This window comes from Otolemur garnettii, unplaced genomic scaffold (assembly GCF_000181295.1).
Source record: "Otolemur garnettii isolate 467f Iridium unplaced genomic scaffold, OtoGar3 scaffold00011, whole genome shotgun sequence".
Lineage (NCBI taxonomy): Eukaryota > Metazoa > Chordata > Mammalia > Primates > Galagidae > Otolemur > Otolemur garnettii.
In genome coordinates this window covers 35,512,536-35,530,516 of record NW_003852406.1, presented here as the reverse complement: position 1 = coordinate 35,530,516, position 17,981 = coordinate 35,512,536, and the positions used below count along the sequence as shown (strand labels likewise).

Genomic DNA, 17,981 nt, shown 5'->3' with positions numbered 1-17,981 from the left:
TTTTTTTTGGTTGCAGCCGTCATTGTTGTTTGGCAGGCCCAGGCTGGATTCGAACCCGCCAGCTCAGGTGTATGTGGCTGGTGCCTTAGCTGCTTGAGCCACAGGTGCCGAGCCCCAGTTGCATTTCTTAAGAGACAAGGTCTTCTCATTCTTTTGCAGTGCAGTGTTGCAATTATAGGATACAATAACCTCAAATGCCCCAGCTTAAGCAATTCTCCCACCTGAGTTTCCTGAGCAGTGGGGACCACAGATACACACCACCACACCTGGATGATTTTTTTTCTTTTCTCTTTTGGTAGAGATTGGGATCTTAATATGTTGCAGAGGCTGGTCTCAGACTCCTGGCCCTCAAGTAATCCTCTGACCTCAGCTTCCCAAAGGGCTGAGATTATAGTCATGAGCCACCATACCTGGCTCCATGGCCTTTTTATATGGCTTCAGACAGTGGTTTAAGACAACTAGAGAATCAAGGGCTAAGAAGAGAAAACTACCAGTTCATTGGATTTAAACATAAACAAGCCAAAAGCAGTCTGCTGTACTCACTCCCTTGGCCAACTAAATCACCTTTCCCTACCAGAAACCTCAGCATGTTATAGCATCCATCTTCTAACTCCTTTCTCTCTCTTCCAGAGTTCATGACTTTCCACTGATAAGTTAGTACATAGACTATTACTACTGAGTTTGTAGTTGTTAAATGAATGAATAAATAATGTTTAAAATGCCTTAATTTTGTATAGAAATTGTTGGTAGATAGGTAGATAATATGGTTATTTGGGAAACTGAAGGACTAGGAACATATATTTGTGATTTAATGTAACAGAACATGGCCAGGTTCAGAGGCTCACACCTGTAATCCCAGAACTCTGGGAGGCCAAGGCAGGAGGATCACTTGAGCCCAGGAGTTCAAGACCAGCTTAAGCAAGAACGAGATCCTGTCTCTACTAAAAATAAAAAATTAGCCAGTCATTATGGCACATGTTTGTAGTCCCATCTACTCTGGAGGCTGATGTAGGAGGATCACCTGAGTCCGGGAGTTGGAGACCAGTCTGAGCAAGAGTCCAGGAATTTGAGGTTGCTGTGAGCTATACTGATGCCTGGGCAACAGAGAGACTCTGTCTCAAAAAAATAAATAATAAAATAAAATAATGGAATATGAGATCCCACTACTTGAAAATTCTAGCCATTCATCACCTTTTTAGAAAGAATAAGATTTTAGTAATAGGGGATGCCTCCATCTTATTTCTACCTGTCAGGTAATACATAAATTTGGCCAGAGTGGTTTGGGGCAGGTGCTTTAATTGTTGCTTTCTATCACATGTGAGGGAGCTGCTCCCATTTTTAAAGACACTTGACATTTGAGAAGGAATTACTTGTGATCTGTGTAAGTCCCTAAGTTTATTACCTTTATAGCATAGAATTTTCTCTAAAACTAGCAGATATCACATAGTCATGTTGTGCTGTAAAGGTAAGACAGATAGTTAAGCAGTGACCAAGGGGGTGGCTTCCATTCACTAGTCTCCAGGGTAGGTATTCAAATCAATTTTTTTTTCTTTTTTTTTTTTTTGCAGTTTTTGGCCGGGGCTGGGTTTGAACCTGCCACCTCTGGCATTATGGGGCTGGTGCTCTACTCCTTTGAGCCACAGGCACCACCCTCAAAGCAAACTTATAATTCACAATTTCTTCCTCTATTTTTTTTTTTGGTAGGGACAGAGTCTCACTTTATCACCCTCAGTAGAGTGCCGTGGTGTCACACAACTCACAGCAACCTCCAACTCCTGGGCTTAGGCGATTCTCCTTCCTCAGCCTCCCTAGTAACTGGGACCCCAAGTGCCCACCACAACGCCTGGCTATTTTTTGTTTCAGTTTGGCCAGTGCCAGGTTTGAACCTGCCACCCTCAGTATATGGGGCTGGCGCCCCACCTACTGAGCCACAGGCACTGCCCCAATTTCTTCTTTTTTTTTTTTTTTGAGAAAGAGTCTCCATCTGTTGCCTGGACTGGAGTGCTATGGCCTCAGCCTACCCCACAGCAACTTCAAACTCCTGTGCTCAAGTGATCCTACCCCCTCAGCCTCCTAAATAGCTGGGACTATAGGCACTCAGCACACTTGGCTAATGTTTCTATTTTTTGGTAGAGATGGGGGTCTTGCTTTGCTTAGAGTTGTCTTTTACTCCTGAGCTCAAGTGATCCTCCCACCTTTGCCTCTCAGAGTGTTAGGATTACAGGTGTGAGCTACTTAACCTGGCCATAATTCAGAACATTTAAAATTCACACGTTACAGCTCTTTGGGCTGTCTTAAGAATATTCACAGCTATAATAAATATTAAGTGTGAGTGTAAAAGGTCTCTTGCAGTGATCAGAAGCACATTCTAAACAACATTCATCTTTCCCACTTCCCATATCTTCTACACTCCCTCCTCTCTTCCCAGATGAGAAGTCACCAGAGAGCACCATTGATAACAGGGTCACATTCCTCAGCTGTTTTGGGACAGAAGAGAGGTTGATATTTTTGCTTCATATTTGTAACCTTCCCCTCTACCCACCAAGCACGCACAAATTTGAAAGCTGCTTTGCTTTTTAGTGAAGAGGCTTTTCCTTTGATTTGAAAGATAATTTGATTTCTCTTTTTCTCTTTTCAGGTATGTGAGCTCCCTGAAAGTACAAAGCAATTGTTTCCACGTTCTGATCATTCAGAGATAAGAATGCTTGCCTTTGATTTGTTCACAGTGAAATGGAGCAGACAAGTCAACAGTTACAGTCTGTCCACTGTGTGTTCTAAAAGAGGTGAGTGTGTGGCACTTAACTCAACCTGGGAGAGCAAAGAATTAGGCAGTGCTTCCAAAAGGTGATTTTTGGAAAAACTGCATAGGCATTAGGTGAACAAGGAAGGGAAGGTCCCATTTTGGTTGCCTAGGAAGTTGTGGCTGGCTTATGATTATAAATGGTGCAAAAGATAGCGTCAAGTATGCGTACAACAGCTTTTGTCAGAGTGACAGCCTTATTTTTAGGTAATGTTTCTTGTTTTTCTTTTCTCTCCCTGCCCCTTTCTCCCTTAATTAGATGGAAAGGAAATATGAGGGGGCAGAATAATAGGTTTGCCAAGAAATAATGTGTATAGCTAATAACCCTGCCTCTGAAAATCATGCCCCTCCTTTGTTAAAACGCACAGTGGGAAGGCTTTAGTTTTGTTAGTTGAGTACCTTCCCAGTGAATGGATTACATTCCTGTTTCCAATCCAATCTGTTTTAATTTAAGGGCATCTTTTAATGATGTCCTTAATCTTTGAAGGAAGAGGCTTAGGAATGAGAATGGGAGTGACAGCAAGATTAGAATCCAAGTTCATAACACAAAAACATTTTTATTGTCTAAGTGATTATGGGTTGTTTGAATCAGCTGTAAACTGTTTACTTTGTATAATTCAAATAAATGATAGTTTAATCCCACAGATTTAAGTAAGGTAAAATAGAACAGAAAAACTGCTTCTGTTAAAGTCTGGGAAAGTAAAGACAAAGCAGTCAGTGAGTTGGGCTTAATTTTTTTTCTGGGACTGGCAATAGCAGAAAACAACCAGTGAAGTAGTCAGACATGATATGCTTGAAAAGAGCCAGCACTCTTCAGTAGCAATTCTAACATTTAGGGCAGTGGCTGTGCCCAGGTCATGGTCACATACTCTTTTCTAGGAGACTTCCTAGGGACAGAAAAGATGCTGACCTGGGGTCTTCTTTTTTTTTTTTTGAGACAAGAATCTCACGATGTCACCCTCAGTAGAGTGCTGTGGCATTATAGCTCACAGCAACCTCAAACTCTTGGGCTTAAGTGATTCTCTTGCTTCAGCCTCCCAAGTAGCTGGGACTATGGGTGCCTGCCACAACACCCAGCTATTTTTTTGTTGTAATTGTCTTTATTGTTTGGCAGGCCTGGGTTGGGTTCAAACCCGCCAGCTCTGGTGTATGTGGTTGGCACCCTAGCTACTAAACTACAGGCACCAAGCCCGGGGGTCTTCTTTTCAAATAAAAAAGTCTTATCTTGCATTGAGATTAACCATTGATTATAGTGAAGCAAACATAGGAAAGAATTCAAATCTCTTGAAGCTTAAAGTTATAAATGATCTGTCCTTTAATATCTTGGTATGTTGAACAGTGTTTTAAGAGTTGGACTTGGTCATGTTCTTGTGGAGACTGAGGAAACAGAGTCCTTGAAGTCAAGTGACTCTGCTTTTAGCCTCCTAAAGGAAAAGGTAGATAGAACAGGTCTTGTTTGCAAAATACATTCAAGACCTACTTATTTACCAACAGCAATCATATACTTTCCTTTGTCTTTCTATGGAAAATAGGAATAGTAAGTTCATGGACAAGAAAGACAGAGAGATATAGTGAACACATGAGAATCTTATTCTACTAATTGATGGGAAGGTGACTGGAAATTGGAGAAGGTGTTGCATTAAGTTGAGGAGAGGACTCTTCTTATAGTGCAGTCTTCATAGAGTCCAGAAAGTTTTCTGGTGGCTGAACCTTTTTGCATAAACACCATATAGTCTCATTAACAGAGTGCCTTGTCACAGCAAATTGCACTGTGAGCATCTTCCAGTTATGAGTTGTGTATGATACACACACACACACACATATATACTTTTTTTTTTTTTTTGAGACAGTGTCTCACTTTGTTGCATGGACATAAGGGCAGTAGTATGATCATAGCTCACTGCAGCTTCAATTCTTGGGCTCAAAGTGATCCTTCTGCCTCAGCCTCCCAAGTAACTGGGACTACAAGCACCACCATTACCTGGCTAATTTTTCTGTTTTCTGTGGAGACAAGGTTCATGAACTCCTGATCTCAAGCAGTCTTGCCTCGGCCTCCCAAAGTGCTAGGATTACAGGCTAGAGACATCACACCCAACCAGCAATGTGATTTTAACACCCATTTTGGAAGACTGGAAGTATTAAGAAAAAGGCCCCATTGCCCATGCATTTGCTCTGCTTGATACTGATGGTTAAGTACATGCTTCAGAAATATTAAATTAAATGTAAATATGTGATTGTATAGCATTTGAACCAGCAGGAAGTCTAATTTCTAAATAAAAGACAATTTAACCAGAAACCAATGTAATTTTATTTAACCAACTTTACAATTCTATCTAATAAGGGTGCCTTCAGTTCTGAATACTGTGTTCCGCATTACTAAACCCATGTAAGTTTAAGTCAAGATGCTGTGGCTATTTTCCATGCTCTCCTTCCCTGGTTAAGGTGGGGAGCCCTAAGCGCACGTTCATGACCTGCTCTCGAGTTAGGAAGTGACACAGTAAAGCTAAGGAAAGAATAGAGTTTGGTATCTTTTGTTTTAACTGCCCAATGTTGGGGGTTGTGCCTACAGTGGTCTAATTTTTAAAAATCTTTTTCTGTTTTGTTTTTTAACAGATTTATCAGCAGGTTGCAGGTGAACATGGCCTTGAGGTAAATCCTTCCCCTTGTCGAATTTAGTTTCAGCAGATTATTCATGGCATTTTAAAGAATTAGAATATTTCACAAAAAACAAAAGTTCCATTTAGTTCTGTTACTGACTTTCTTTTTTTCTAAATAAATGAGAAGGATGTTTCAACAAAGGTTCTTTATGTGGAATAACTGGGATGCTTGCTTATCTGCCTTATTTAGTGGATTTTAAATGTCAAAGATAGTTTTAGACAGTTTTTGGGGTCAAATAAAAATTTTATTAAAACTTAAAAGTGTCTAGTTTTTTTTTCCATTTACCCATGTTCATATTAAAATATTCTAGAAAGCCTGTTAGAATCTTGAATTCAAATGTGCCATCTGTGTGATATCCTGTTTTCTACTTGGTAGTTTCTATTTCAGTAGCTGAGAGCTTTTTTGAGTGTACACACACATACAATTGTTTATAACTTGAACCATTTTTGTGCTTCCATGTGCTGTACCTTCCCTATTTCAGGGTAGTGATCCAGCCCAGCAGAGCAGATGTGTGTGGGGTGGAGCAGGTCTTGTAATGAGCTGTTGTTAGGGTGAGTTGTTAATTCAGGAAACTGAGCTGTTGCTTCTACCAGTAAGCAGAGTTCAGCAGGAGATGAGAAGTGTTCAGTGTGTTAGACTTAGCATATACTGGAAAACGGGAAAGTTTTAAAGTGAAACACCTTTTCAGTTAACATGTAAGTCAGTGGGTCTCAACCTTCCTAATGCCACAACCCTTTAATGCAGTTCTGTGGGTCGTGACCCACAGGTTGAGAACCGCTGACGTAAGTAATAAGATTAGGTCATCTCTGGGTTTAGAGAGAGGCATCCATGGGACATGAAACTGAATTGTCTCTGATAATTGCTTCACAATGGGAGTTCTCTGTAGCTTGACTTACAAGCTTTGAAAATGCTGTTTGTGCAGAGCTTAAGTGGCACTGGAAATTGAAACCAGAGAACCAGGAATGCAGCTGGCAGAGTTGGGTGACGTTCACAATGGCGTGGGGGTGGTGAGGCAGGACACCTTCAAGCCCGTTAGTGCTCAGCTTTGCGCTGTGGTAGGCTGATGTTTTGTTTTTAAATTGTTGTGCACTTGGAATATACTATATATTATTAGGTGCTCTCAAGCTTGTCATTAGGTCTCCCAGTCCTGTGAGACAAGTGTTTTTCCTCTTGTTTATTAAAGAGAAACAGGAGCTCCAGAAGATAAGGTGACTTTTCCAGAGTCATAAGGCAAAGTAGCTATAAAGCAATCGAACATATGTCTTCTAATTTCAAATCTGGTTCTTTTTACATTGTTGGACAGTTTATAGAATCAGTTGCAACTAATGCTTTCCATTTTACCTCCATCTATCTCCCAAGCTCCCTCTTCAACACACACACAGTGAAAGCACCACACGTATGTGTAATGTTTTCTGTTTTACCTCCCCAGGCTCCCTCCTCAGCACACACACAGTGGAAGCACCACACGGAGGTGTAGCTGCTGTAGTAGCAGGAGTGCTCCATTTCCCTCGACTTGCCATCAGGGCATACTTGCCCTTCTGTTTCTCACTGCCTCCCTCAAGGTTTACCTCTCTCCTGGTCATAGATCCTTTGCTGTAGAGAACCCTGGCATCTTTCATAGGGAGCTAGATGAAGATCTTCATTTATCAACAAATATTAGGTGTCAGCAGTAGCCCTTGGGGATCAAGTGATAAACAAAACAGATACCATCCCTGCCTTCATGGAATTAGGCATTATAGAGGTACTTTTAGAATTGGAAAGCAGCACGGGGGTGTTACAAAGACAGTGCTGCTCACTATGTACAAATAGAAGGGGAGAGGGCATCAAGAAGGGTATATGAGGTCCCTGGTTTCCTGGGCAGCCTCTGGCCTTCTCAAGTCTGTTCTTCATTGACCTATGAAAAGTGTACTGGCTGTTGGAGCCACTAAGGCTTCTCTCCTCCCCTGAGCTCTTTAAGTCTTGGAGACTCAAGAATCTCTGCATGTACACAAATAGACAAATACATTTTGACAACTTAAAAGACTTGTGTTCATTTAGTCTGAACCCTCATTTTACGGCCAGGCCTGGTAATGGTTACCCTAGCATCACATAGGTAGCAGTGCATGGAATCCGGGTCGGGTGAAATGAGAGCCAGCACACTTGTCTGCCAGTTATATGAGCTACAGAATGTACTGGCTGCATGTTGCTTGAATACAAAGGTTGGCCAGCTGAGGTGAGAGTGGCTGCAAGAGGCGTAGGAATTCAAGAGAGGAGACTGGACATCAGAATGGTCAGAAAGTGATAGACTTTGGCATGGAAATACCATTATGTATCTTTAGACACCCAGGGTTTTCCAAAGAAAAACAGGGATGTACAAATTGGTAAAGCTGACAGCTGAATGTGTACAGATGCTGAGAAATGTCCACATTGAAAAATGACAACTTTGAATTTTCATAGTCTAATAGAATGCCAATCTTCTTTGGGGGACATGTTATTCTCATATCTGGAGTTGTTCTGTTGTGCAGAAATTCATACTTATGCCTGAAAATCAAATGTTGAAATAAGAAAGCTTCAGAAATTCTGTAGATGGACTATTTACAGAACATTTCATATTAATTTTATTCATACTCCTATGATGTTATTTTCTTATATTAAATGACTACTAAAGTAATTTCAATAACTATACTTTATAAACTATAGCTCTTTTCTAAAATTTGTCCTAAGAAACAAACTCTGATTGTTCTTGAGCAACCTTCAACCTAAGAAATTTACATACCGTATATCATGAACTCATTTGCATCAAACTTAGCACAGAAATAGAACACATTTAAACAATTTGGATTTCAAGGCTCAAGCATTTGTCTCCTCTGTAATAATAATATTTGAAATGTAGTCTTTCCTCTGATAAGATGGACCTTTTGGCATAAGCTCTTCTGCACAAATACTCCTGTTTGTAAACTTTAAAACCGATAGGCTTTCAGTGAGCCTGTCACTGATCGATGCATGTGGCATGTGTACTAGTGCCTTTCTTTTTTTTTTTTGTAGATACAAAGTCTTACTTTATGGCCGTTGGTAGAGTGTAGTGGCGCCACACAGCTCACAGCAACCTCCAACTCCTGGGCTTACGCGATTCTCTTGCCTCAGCCTCACAAGTAGCTGGGACTATAGGCACCCACCATGATGCCCAGCTATTTTTTGGTTGCAGTTTGGCCAGGGCCAGGTTTGAACCCACCACCCTCAGTATATGGGGCTGGCACCCTACTCACTGAGCCACAGGCGCTGCCCTGTACTAGTGCCTTTTAACTAAACTCTTATCTTATGTGCTTTGAAAATGGCTGAAACCAAAACTAGCCACAGGAATTTCCTGAAGAGCTCTGTGTGCCACCATACCAGGATGAACACTTGGAGTACAGTCCAAATGTGTCAGGGCAAGCCAGCCTATCCCTGTCTCAGTTCACCTTATCTGATCTTTTCTTAACTAAGCAGCTGCTAGAAGCTGGGAGTCCTTCCCTTCCACCACTAATAGTCTAATACTAGAGAACAAAAAACAGGAGTCTAGGGCAGCACCTGTGGCTCAGTGGGTAGGGCACCGGCCCCATATACCAAGGGTGGCAGGTTTGAACCCGGCCCCAGCCAAACTGCAACAAAAAAATAGCCGGGCGTTGTGGTGGGCGCCTGTAGTCCCAGCTACTCAGGAGGCTGAGGCAATAGAATCACCTAAGCCCAGGAGTTGGAGGTGCTATGAGCTGTGATGCCATGGCATTCTACCAAGGGTGATCAAGTGAGACTCTGTCTCTACAAAAAACAAAAAAAAGAATCTACTAGAAGATCATATCCGAGGACACCATACCCATGTCCTCTACTTGTAATACATACTCCATCCTGCCAAGGCAGGATGCAAGAAGCTGCCTTAGCACTTGGCCTCTTGCCTGCACTTCTTTGTCTTTTGTCTCATGTTTCCAGCCCTCTTCTGTCTTCTCCTACTGCACACAAACTCTGAGGCAGCCTTTCTGCTCCTTGAGTTTTGCCCTTTACCTTTCTAAAGAAGAGGAGACTTTGTTGCCCTATAGTCTTACTTCAGACAGAATCCCCAAACTATCTGGCTTAGTGCATAGTAATCTTTGGAATCCTCAAACTGGGTCTGGGGCTAGTTCATTATAGTCTCAGTCTCTTAGGGGGGAAGAGTTGGTCTTCCCCCTCATGCTTAGGTATAGCAGATACGTTTCAATAACCAGGAGGGAGGATCGCGGTCAGAGAACACTGGATTCAGCAAGCCAAGGAGAGCCAGAGGCTCCATATTACAGAAAGCAGTATGGTTTGGGGGTTTCTTTTTTCCTGTTTTTTTTTTTGTAACTATGGCCTTCTAAGTCTGAAAGTTCTGTCCATTGGTTGGGCTTTGCAGGATTTCACCCAGGGTTGCCACGTGCTTCCCTCAATGGAAGCATGTATACACCACGTATGTATAGACCGAGTGTGTAGCAGTGGAAGCAAACTAGAATTAGGTGTGACCGTTAGGCCTCTTGCCCACATTTACTTGAAAAAATGGAATTAGGGCTTCAAATTAAACTATCCACTTAATAACACTGAAGCTGAACATAAATGAAAAATCAATTGCTTTAAGGTTAAGAATGCAGTCATTGGGGTTGGTGCCTATAGCTCAACCGGCTAAGGCGCCAGCCACGTACACCTAAGGTGGCGGGTTCAAATCCCCAGCCCGAGCCCACCAAACAACAATGATGGCTGCAACCAAAAAATAGCCGGGCGTTGTGGCGGGCGCCTGTGGTCCCAGCTACTTGGGAGGTGGAGGCAGGAGACTCGCTTGAGCCCAGGAGTTGGAGGTTGCTGTGAGCTGTAATGCCACAGTGCTCTACCCAGGGGGACAGCTTGAGGCTCTGAAAAAAAAAAAAAAAAGAATGCAGTCATTGGAGCCAGACTCCTGGAGTTTCAATCCAAGCTCTGAAGCCATGCTGGATAGATGATCTAACTGCTGTGAGGCATAGGTATCTCACTTGTAAAATGGAATAGTACAATTTTGAGAAGTAAATGAGATAATGCACCTAAGAGAATAGTGCTTGGCAAACAATGCTCTTTCCAAAGATCTTTCTCTTCTCATCGGGACTTCAGGGGAAGTGACTTTAATAGTTTGTGAAACACATGTGGGCCTTAATTATTAGTGAAAACCTCTCTATTAAAAGCAAATTTTAATCTTGGGTACCCAGATTTCCTTTTACCTTGATGATGTGAATGTGTGCCTCATGCACCAGGAAAGGCGGTTTGCTCCCAGGTCCTCCTGTTTAGGGACGTCTTCAAAGGCCACGCCAACTGTGTAGTCCAAAAACTCATCCACCTCCACCTCCCAGTAATGGCGCCCTCGGACCATGATCAGATTTCCCATGACAGCAACACACCTGTGTTTAGAAAGGGGAAGCATGTATGACTTGGGGTCCCTCAGGCCTGGCTGTGCAGGTGAGTGATGCCGACTCCTAGGTCAGTCAGTGGGTGTCTGTGAACATGGAGGTAGGTGCTTCCGGACACCTTGCTTTTAAAGCACCCTTGGCTCCCAGAGCTCAGCTGGCTGCTGCTGCAGAGTAGAAGAGGGTCATTGCACTTGTGGTGATGGGGGAGGATGAGACACTAAGCCAAACCAGTAGAACAGCTTCTGTTTGCTCTTAAAAGTAATTGGAGGCTCGGCGCCTGTGGCTCAAATGGCTAAGGCACCAGCCACATAATCCTGAGCTGGGAGGTTCGAATCCAGCCTGGGCTCGCCAAACAACAATGATGGCTGCAACCAAAAAATAGCCAGGCGTTGTGGCAGGCACCTGTAATCCCAGCTACTTGGGAGACAGAGGCAGGAGAATCGCTTGAGCCCAGGACTTGGAGGTTGCTGTGAGCTGTGATGCCACAGCACTCTACCCAGGGCAACAGCTTCAGGCTCTGTCTCAAAAAAAAAAAGTGATTGGAGGCTTTATTTGAGACAGGGTCTCACTGTCACCCATGCTGGAGTGCAGTATTGCAGTCATAGGTGATTGTAACTTCAAACTCCTGAGCTTAACTGATCTTTGTGCCTCAGACACCCAAGACTACAGATGTGCAGCACCATATCCAGTTTTTTTTATTGTTTTTTTAGAGATAGGGTTTTACTATTTTGCCCAGGCTTAAGTGATCCTCCCACCTCAGCCTCCTAAAGTGCTGGGATTAAAGGTGTGAGCCACCACACCCAGCACTGGGGCTTTCATAGCAATAATAAAGCTTTGACTTATTTGTTCATAAGGAAAAGGATAGAAAACACACATAATATAGCACAATCGAGGACACCATGTGCTTGAAGTTCACAAACTGGCCTGTACTTGATTATTGTACAAAATGACATGGGGGGGTCTATGAGGTGACCCTGATGTTAGGGATGACTTCAGGTAGAGGATAAGAATTCAGGTGGTGCCTGTGGCTCAGTGGGTAGGGCCCCAGCCCCATATACTGAGGGTGGCAGGTTTGAACCCAGCCCTGGCTGAACTGCAACAAAAAAATAGCCGGGCGTTTTGGCAGGCACCTGTAGTCACAGCTACTCAGGAGGCTGAGGCAAGAGAATCACCTAAGCCCAGGAGGTTGCTGTGAGCTGTAACATCACAGCACTCTACAGAGAGCAATAAAGTGAGACTCTTGTCTCCTAAAAAAAAAAAAGGATTCAGAGGCCATTCCAAGATGAGCTAAACCCCTCACAAATAGCAAAGTCTACCTCCAAGCTTACTGACAAAGGTCAGAGTGATGTTTTGCTCTACAACAGTAAACTCAACAAAGGAAGGTTTTCATTTAAAATCAGATTACATCAGTATCTCCAAAAGTGAATGTTCTACTTCCTTCAGGAGACTCCTCTGTTAGCCAGCATTTACGTAGCCACCCCACCATCCCTAGAAGGATTTCTTCAGCTGTTGTAAAAAAAAATTCCTCTTTACTCTCAAAGCCCCAAGTTCTGCAAACCAAGCAAAGCTCTGGGAAGGAGACTGTCACCTATCAAATTAAGTCATCTCTACATCAAGCTCCACATCCACATTTCCATCTGTTGTGTTTTTTCCTGTGGTTTTATAACTTTATTTGATGTGTCTGAAAATCACCAGTTAGTTCTTGTCCATGTTGACTGTCTATAGGTTTTTGAAAGTGGTAACAGGTACATAGGTAACCAAGTAGAGCTTGTTTGGTGAATCTTCATCTCCATTACATTTTCTGGACAAGCACATAGGGATACCGCATGGGACGTTCCTTATGCCTTTGCCCAGACAGCTTTGTTTGAATGCACACACCTGGAGGTCCCCCCCCCCTCTTTCATGGCAAATTTCTGGATCTCTCTGAGTGCCCTAGGGGCTGCTTCTTGAAGCCCACTCCATGGATGCATTTGTGAATGTTGATGGTGCATTCTTACCATCTCGTTGATGGCAGAATGGCCCTATTTCTTCCCACCACCCTTCTTGGCAGGAGCCATTCTGCAGGCCCAAGTTGGAAAGCTCCATTTATTATTTCAACTTCAGTCACGTTCTCATCCTGCTCACTTACCAAAGTTTGTGTTTAAGGTTTTTTCCTTTGGAGTTGATAGACTCATTATGTACCCAGTGACCCAAGCCAGAAAACGAAGACAAGAAAACACAATAGCTACAAACTCAGCTTCTATTTCAGGCGTCCTCAAACTATGGCCCACAGGCCCACCGAGGACATTTTATCCGGCCTGCAGGGTGTTTTTGCCACCGCTGCCTGTCCTGCTTAGCAGCCAACTCATCCTGGGGCCCACAGTCCAGCCCTCCAACGGTCTGAGGAACAGTGAACTGGCCCCCTGTTTAAAATGTTTGAGGACGCTTGTTCTAGTTTCATTCCAGCTCCAACCCTTAATAGCATTATGCCCTTGAGCAAATTACTTCTCTGTACCTCTGTTTTTTATTTTTGTTTATTTGTGACACAGAGTCTCACTCTGTTGCCCAGGCTACAGTGCCGTGATATCATAACTGAAACTCCTGGGGTCAAGTGATTCTCTTGCTTCAGCTTCCCGAGGAGCTGGGACTACAGGCACCCATCATGATGCCCACCTAACTTTTCTATTTTTAGTAGAGACGGTGGGGGTGGTGTCTCACTCTAACTCAGGCTGCTCTTGAACCCTTGAGCTCAGGCAGTCCACTTGCCTTGGTCTCCCAGAGTGCTAGGGTTATAGGTGTGAGCCACCATACCTGGCCTGCCTCAGTTTCCTTATTTATGAAATGGGATTGATAAAAGTATGGACCTCACAGGATTGTGAAGGCTGAATGAGACAGTCCATGTAAGGAAACATATCTGGCACTTGGTAAGAACTGTGTAAATACAGCAATATTATGGTCCCTGACACATGCCTTTAAAAAAAAATTTTAGTATTCTAGTATTTATTTAGGAAGTTTTACACCTCAGTTGTTGGTTTTATGTGCTAAGTAGCTTTGAGTCCCTTGACTCCTCTCATCCATCCCACTGCTCAGTTAAGGCCTCCACAGTCTCCTCTCTGCTCTCATTTCCCATCTGCCTTTCCCTCTCCCCCAGCTCACATCGCAGAGCGCGCTGTGATCTTTCTGAAATATAAATTTGATCCGTTTCCCTGCTTCAAATCCTCCAATAATTGTTACCACCTTAAGAATAAAATCCATATTTTTTTTTGGTATGGGACCTTTTCTGTCTTTCCTAACTTTCCACCTCTTCCCATTACAGAGCCCATTCTATGGACATGATAAATTGCCTATACCAGGTGTCCTCAAACTACGGCCTGTGGGCCACATGCAGCCTGCCTAGGACATTTATCCAGCCCACCAGGTGTTTTTGCTGCTGCTGCCTGTCCTGCTTAGCAGCAGACTCGTCCCGGGGCCCGCAGTCCGGCCCTCCAACAGTCTGAGGGACAGTGAACTAGCCCCGTGTTTAAAAAGTTTGAGGATCACTGGATAACCTCCAAATGAGATCTTTCCCACTTCTTCCATCTGTACTCGTATAATGTACTTACCTGACTTTTTGGCTTGAAGAACTATTTTAATCCCTCCAAACCCGGCCTCTCCAAGAAGTCTTCATCCTGCGGGCCCCTCAATGCCCTGTGCATAAGTCTGCCTAACTGTGTACCTTCTCCATGTGCATCTCCCTAACCTGAAGATCTGACTCTTGGCGGGGCAGGGACTGTCTGTCTCTTCATCTTTTTACCCCCAGTGCACATCAGTGTTTCACAGGGTATTATAGTACATTTTAATATCCTGTTACCTGAGTATTTTGGTAACTCAATCTGGCTGGACCACAAAAAGCCAAGAACAAAATAATGGGTGTTAAGAACTCCTAGGGAGGGTAACTGGTGGGACCACACCTACAGTGCATTTCACAAGGGTACATGTTAAATCTACTAAGGGTAGAATATAAATATCTTAACAACAACTAAGAAAATGCAGTGAATACTATGTTAACCAGTTTGATGAAAGTATTTCAAAATGTATATAAAACTAGCACATTGTATCTCATAATTGCATTAATGTACACAGCTATGATTTAATAAATAAAAAATAAAAAAGAACTCCTGTACTGAGCCTCAGAACCCATAGCACAGTGGTTACAGCGCCAGCCACATGCACCAAGGCTGGCGGGTTCGAACTCGGTCTGAGCCTGCTAAACAATGACAACTACAACAACAAGAAAAATAGCTGGGTGTTGAGGTGGGCGCCTATAGTCCCAGGTACTTGGGAGGCTGAGACAAAAGAATTGCTTAAGCCCAAGAATTGGAGGTTGCTGTGAGCTGTGACGCCACAGCACCCTACTGAGGGTGACATCGTGAGATTCTGTCTCAAACAAACAAACAAACAAAACTGTACTGCAAGGTGAGATGCTAGACCACCTAAGCAGAACTTGCAGAGAAAGCCAAAAACTGTTTTTGCAACTTTTAATGCAACACCAAAGACCTGCAAATGCTTGAGGCTGTCCAGAAACTGCCTTATAATTCACACAAATGAACAGTGAAGTAGCAGTGGCCTGGTCCCGGTGGATGTTTCCCCAGGACCAGGTGTGACCAGAACCCACCATAAAAATTGTCTCCGTGTTGTTTTTCAGGAAATCCTGTCCAAGAGGGCTTCCTGTGAGGGTCGAGGAGACCTTGGCGAAAGAGGCTAGAGTTGTGTCAAGTACAGAGGTTGATGGGTTGTAAAGGGCCCCAGAGGGAGGTGGGCTGCCCGGGACCTGTGGTCACAGGGGCCTACTGCAAAGCCCATGAGAGAAAAAGTTAGCTTTTTTGTTTTGTTTTTGAGACAGAGTCTCACTCTGTTGCCCCAGGCTAGAGTGCAGTGGCATCAAAGCTCACAGCAACCTCAAATTCTTGGTCTCAAGCGATCCTCTTGCCTCAACCTCCCGAGTAGCTGAGCCTATAGGCACCCACCACAACACCTACCTAAGAAAAAGTCAGCTTTAAACATTGCTCTGGTGTCAGTCCTGCAAAACCTTTATTGCTTCTCATTCTTCTCTATATTCTCCAGCCCTGGGCTGAATGGGCAGAGGAGGGAAAGGATAAAATTGTTTTCCTCTGAGAAAAGAAAAGAACTTTTATTGACAAGTGCAAATCCTTTTAATTTCAGGCCCAGAGACATTAAAATGAGACATTAAAATCAGGCCCAGAGATCAACACACTCACAACCTACTCCCCATTGGAGGTATGTATTCGTCTCCTGAAACTGCTACTGCCACAAGGTGGTGTAAATTAGCCTAATAACTCCCCACCGGACTCTAATCCCCACCCTATAGTGTATAGGCAATCTCTAATCCACATTATTTCCTAGGCTAATGAGAATTCCTAACAAACAACTTTGTATTAGCCCACTCTCGGCCCCCACCCTTGGCCTTTAAAAATGCTTTCCTCACATAGCTGGGTGCTGTGGTGGGTGCTTGAGTCCCAGGCACGTGGGGGGCTGAGGCGGGAGGATTGTATGAGCCAGGAGTTTTGGGTTGCTATGAACTATGATGATACGGCACTCTACCCGGGGTGACAAAATGAGGCCCTGTCTCAAAAAAAAAAAAAAAAAAAAAGCTTTCCTCGAAGCTGCTAACTGGAATTTATATGCAGGGCAACTTGAATCTGTCTATACTCCTGGGTCACGTTCCTTAAGCTTGGCCCAAATAAACAATATTGATTTTGCCTGCACTTCCTCCCCTTAGGTCGACACCTTTGCACCCTGCAAACTCCTGCTTTTTCACACTAATGCAACACCTGAGGCAAGTACAAAGGCCAGCAGGAAGTCAGGCTCAGAGGAGCCAACTGAGGGACTGTCCAGCACCCAGACTGGGAAGCTGGATGCAATTTTCCAAAAAGCTGCTCTTCCAGCACTCGTGGGAGAGCCCCTTCCCTTCCTTAGAAGATGCTCTTTGACTCTAAAAGCAACCTACCAGGAACGCTTTTTGCCCTTTCTGTCCTACCAGGAAGCTGGACTGCCACATTAAATGTTTAATTCTGGAAATTTAATTAGCCTTTTAAGTTAACCTCTGTTCTTTTTTTCTCCTATTGTTTTTTGTTACTTTCTCCTCATTTGAACTGTTTTCTGAGTCTTCGGAAAGAAGGAATAAATCATTTCAATAGCTATCGTACCAACAGCCAGCCAGACAGCATCTTTGAGTTTCCGCCCGTCAGGTCACACGTCCGTGCAAACCTTTCCCGCTCACTTTAGGTCAGGCTCCCTTCATCGCCAGTTTTCATCAGGAGTTTAGGTACAAGGTACCACAGTGCAGGACAGAGCACTAGGTAAGAGCTCTGTCCCCGCAAGAGCAAGGTCCTGTTTCTGCTCTCCGGCTCCGTGGGGGACCCACCTGCTTCCCGCCGGCACCAGCCGGACCTCTGCCTCTCGCGCCCTCCCTCCACCGGCCGGCACCTCCTTATTCATTTCCGGGATTCCCCATGCACCCTCCCAGAGGCTGCACCCGGTGTGCTAACCGGATTTTACCGGAGGAAGACTGCGTATCAGGGAAGTAACAAAACCTCCTCCTGAGCGGTTGACAAAGTACCTGGTAAAGCGCGCGCTGCTGGGGAGTGGCTCCCTGGCAGTGGTCTGCCTTTCGCTTCTGACGACTGTAAACCCATCTTCAGAAATGGCCAGCCAGGGATGGCAGGTGTCCTCGTTGAGGTGAAAGTAGCTTCCTGTGGGGGAGGGAAAACAGGAAGCCCCCCTAGCCGATTACTTTCCTGCTCCCGGCGCTCCACCTAGGGCAGAGCTGTCCTGGGCGTGCAGCCTCCTCTAAGACACAGAGGACGCCACCCTGCTTTGAGCAGCCTCCTAGTGAAGAAGATGGCAAGTAACACGCAGGGCCAGAGCTTATGTGTCTGCTGCTGAGCTAAGCAGTCAGCAAGTCCCATCTGCTTAAATCCTCACAATTACCCTTAGAAACAGCTGTTACTATTTCTCTTTTGTAGATGAGGAAACTGAGGCACAGGGTAGTTAAGAAATCAGTTGCCTCGGCTCCGCGCCTGTGGCTCAAGTGGCTCGGGCGCCAGCCACATACACCCAAGGTGGTAGGTTTGAATCCAGCCCGGGCC

At 44.2% G+C, this 17,981-nt stretch overlaps 1 protein-coding gene, 1 long non-coding RNA gene and 1 other non-coding gene across 4 annotated transcripts in view; 2 read left to right on the top strand and 1 right to left on the bottom strand.

The window, feature by feature from the left end:
• LOC105886448 overlaps window positions 1–5,547 on the top strand; it is an 8,204-nt gene extending 2,657 nt beyond the window's left edge. The window contains exons 2-3 of the long non-coding RNA XR_002771959.1: window positions 2,639–2,783; window positions 5,414–5,547. This is a non-coding gene — a long non-coding RNA (uncharacterized LOC105886448). The remainder of the gene's footprint in view (window positions 1–2,638; window positions 2,784–5,413) is intronic.
• LOC111723447 lies at window positions 4,171–4,296 on the top strand. Its single transcript, XR_002771977.1, has one exon.
• The window catches only part of FSD2 (fibronectin type III and SPRY domain containing 2), a 48,795-nt gene continuing 36,361 nt past the window's right edge, over window positions 5,548–17,981 (bottom strand). Inside the window, exons 12-14 of one of the 2 annotated variants that reach the window (XM_003784601.3) lie at window positions 17,453–17,585; window positions 10,669–10,845; window positions 5,548–7,978 (exon numbers count right to left, since the gene is read on the bottom strand). In XM_003784601.3, coding sequence (XP_003784649.1) covers window positions 7,729–7,978; window positions 10,669–10,845; window positions 17,453–17,585 — 560 coding nt within the window. In that variant the 3' untranslated portion in view covers window positions 5,548–7,728. Of the gene's footprint in view, window positions 7,979–10,668; window positions 10,846–15,820; window positions 15,944–17,452; window positions 17,586–17,981 lie in introns of those variants that run through there. The other variant, XM_023510135.1, reaches the window with a different exon arrangement.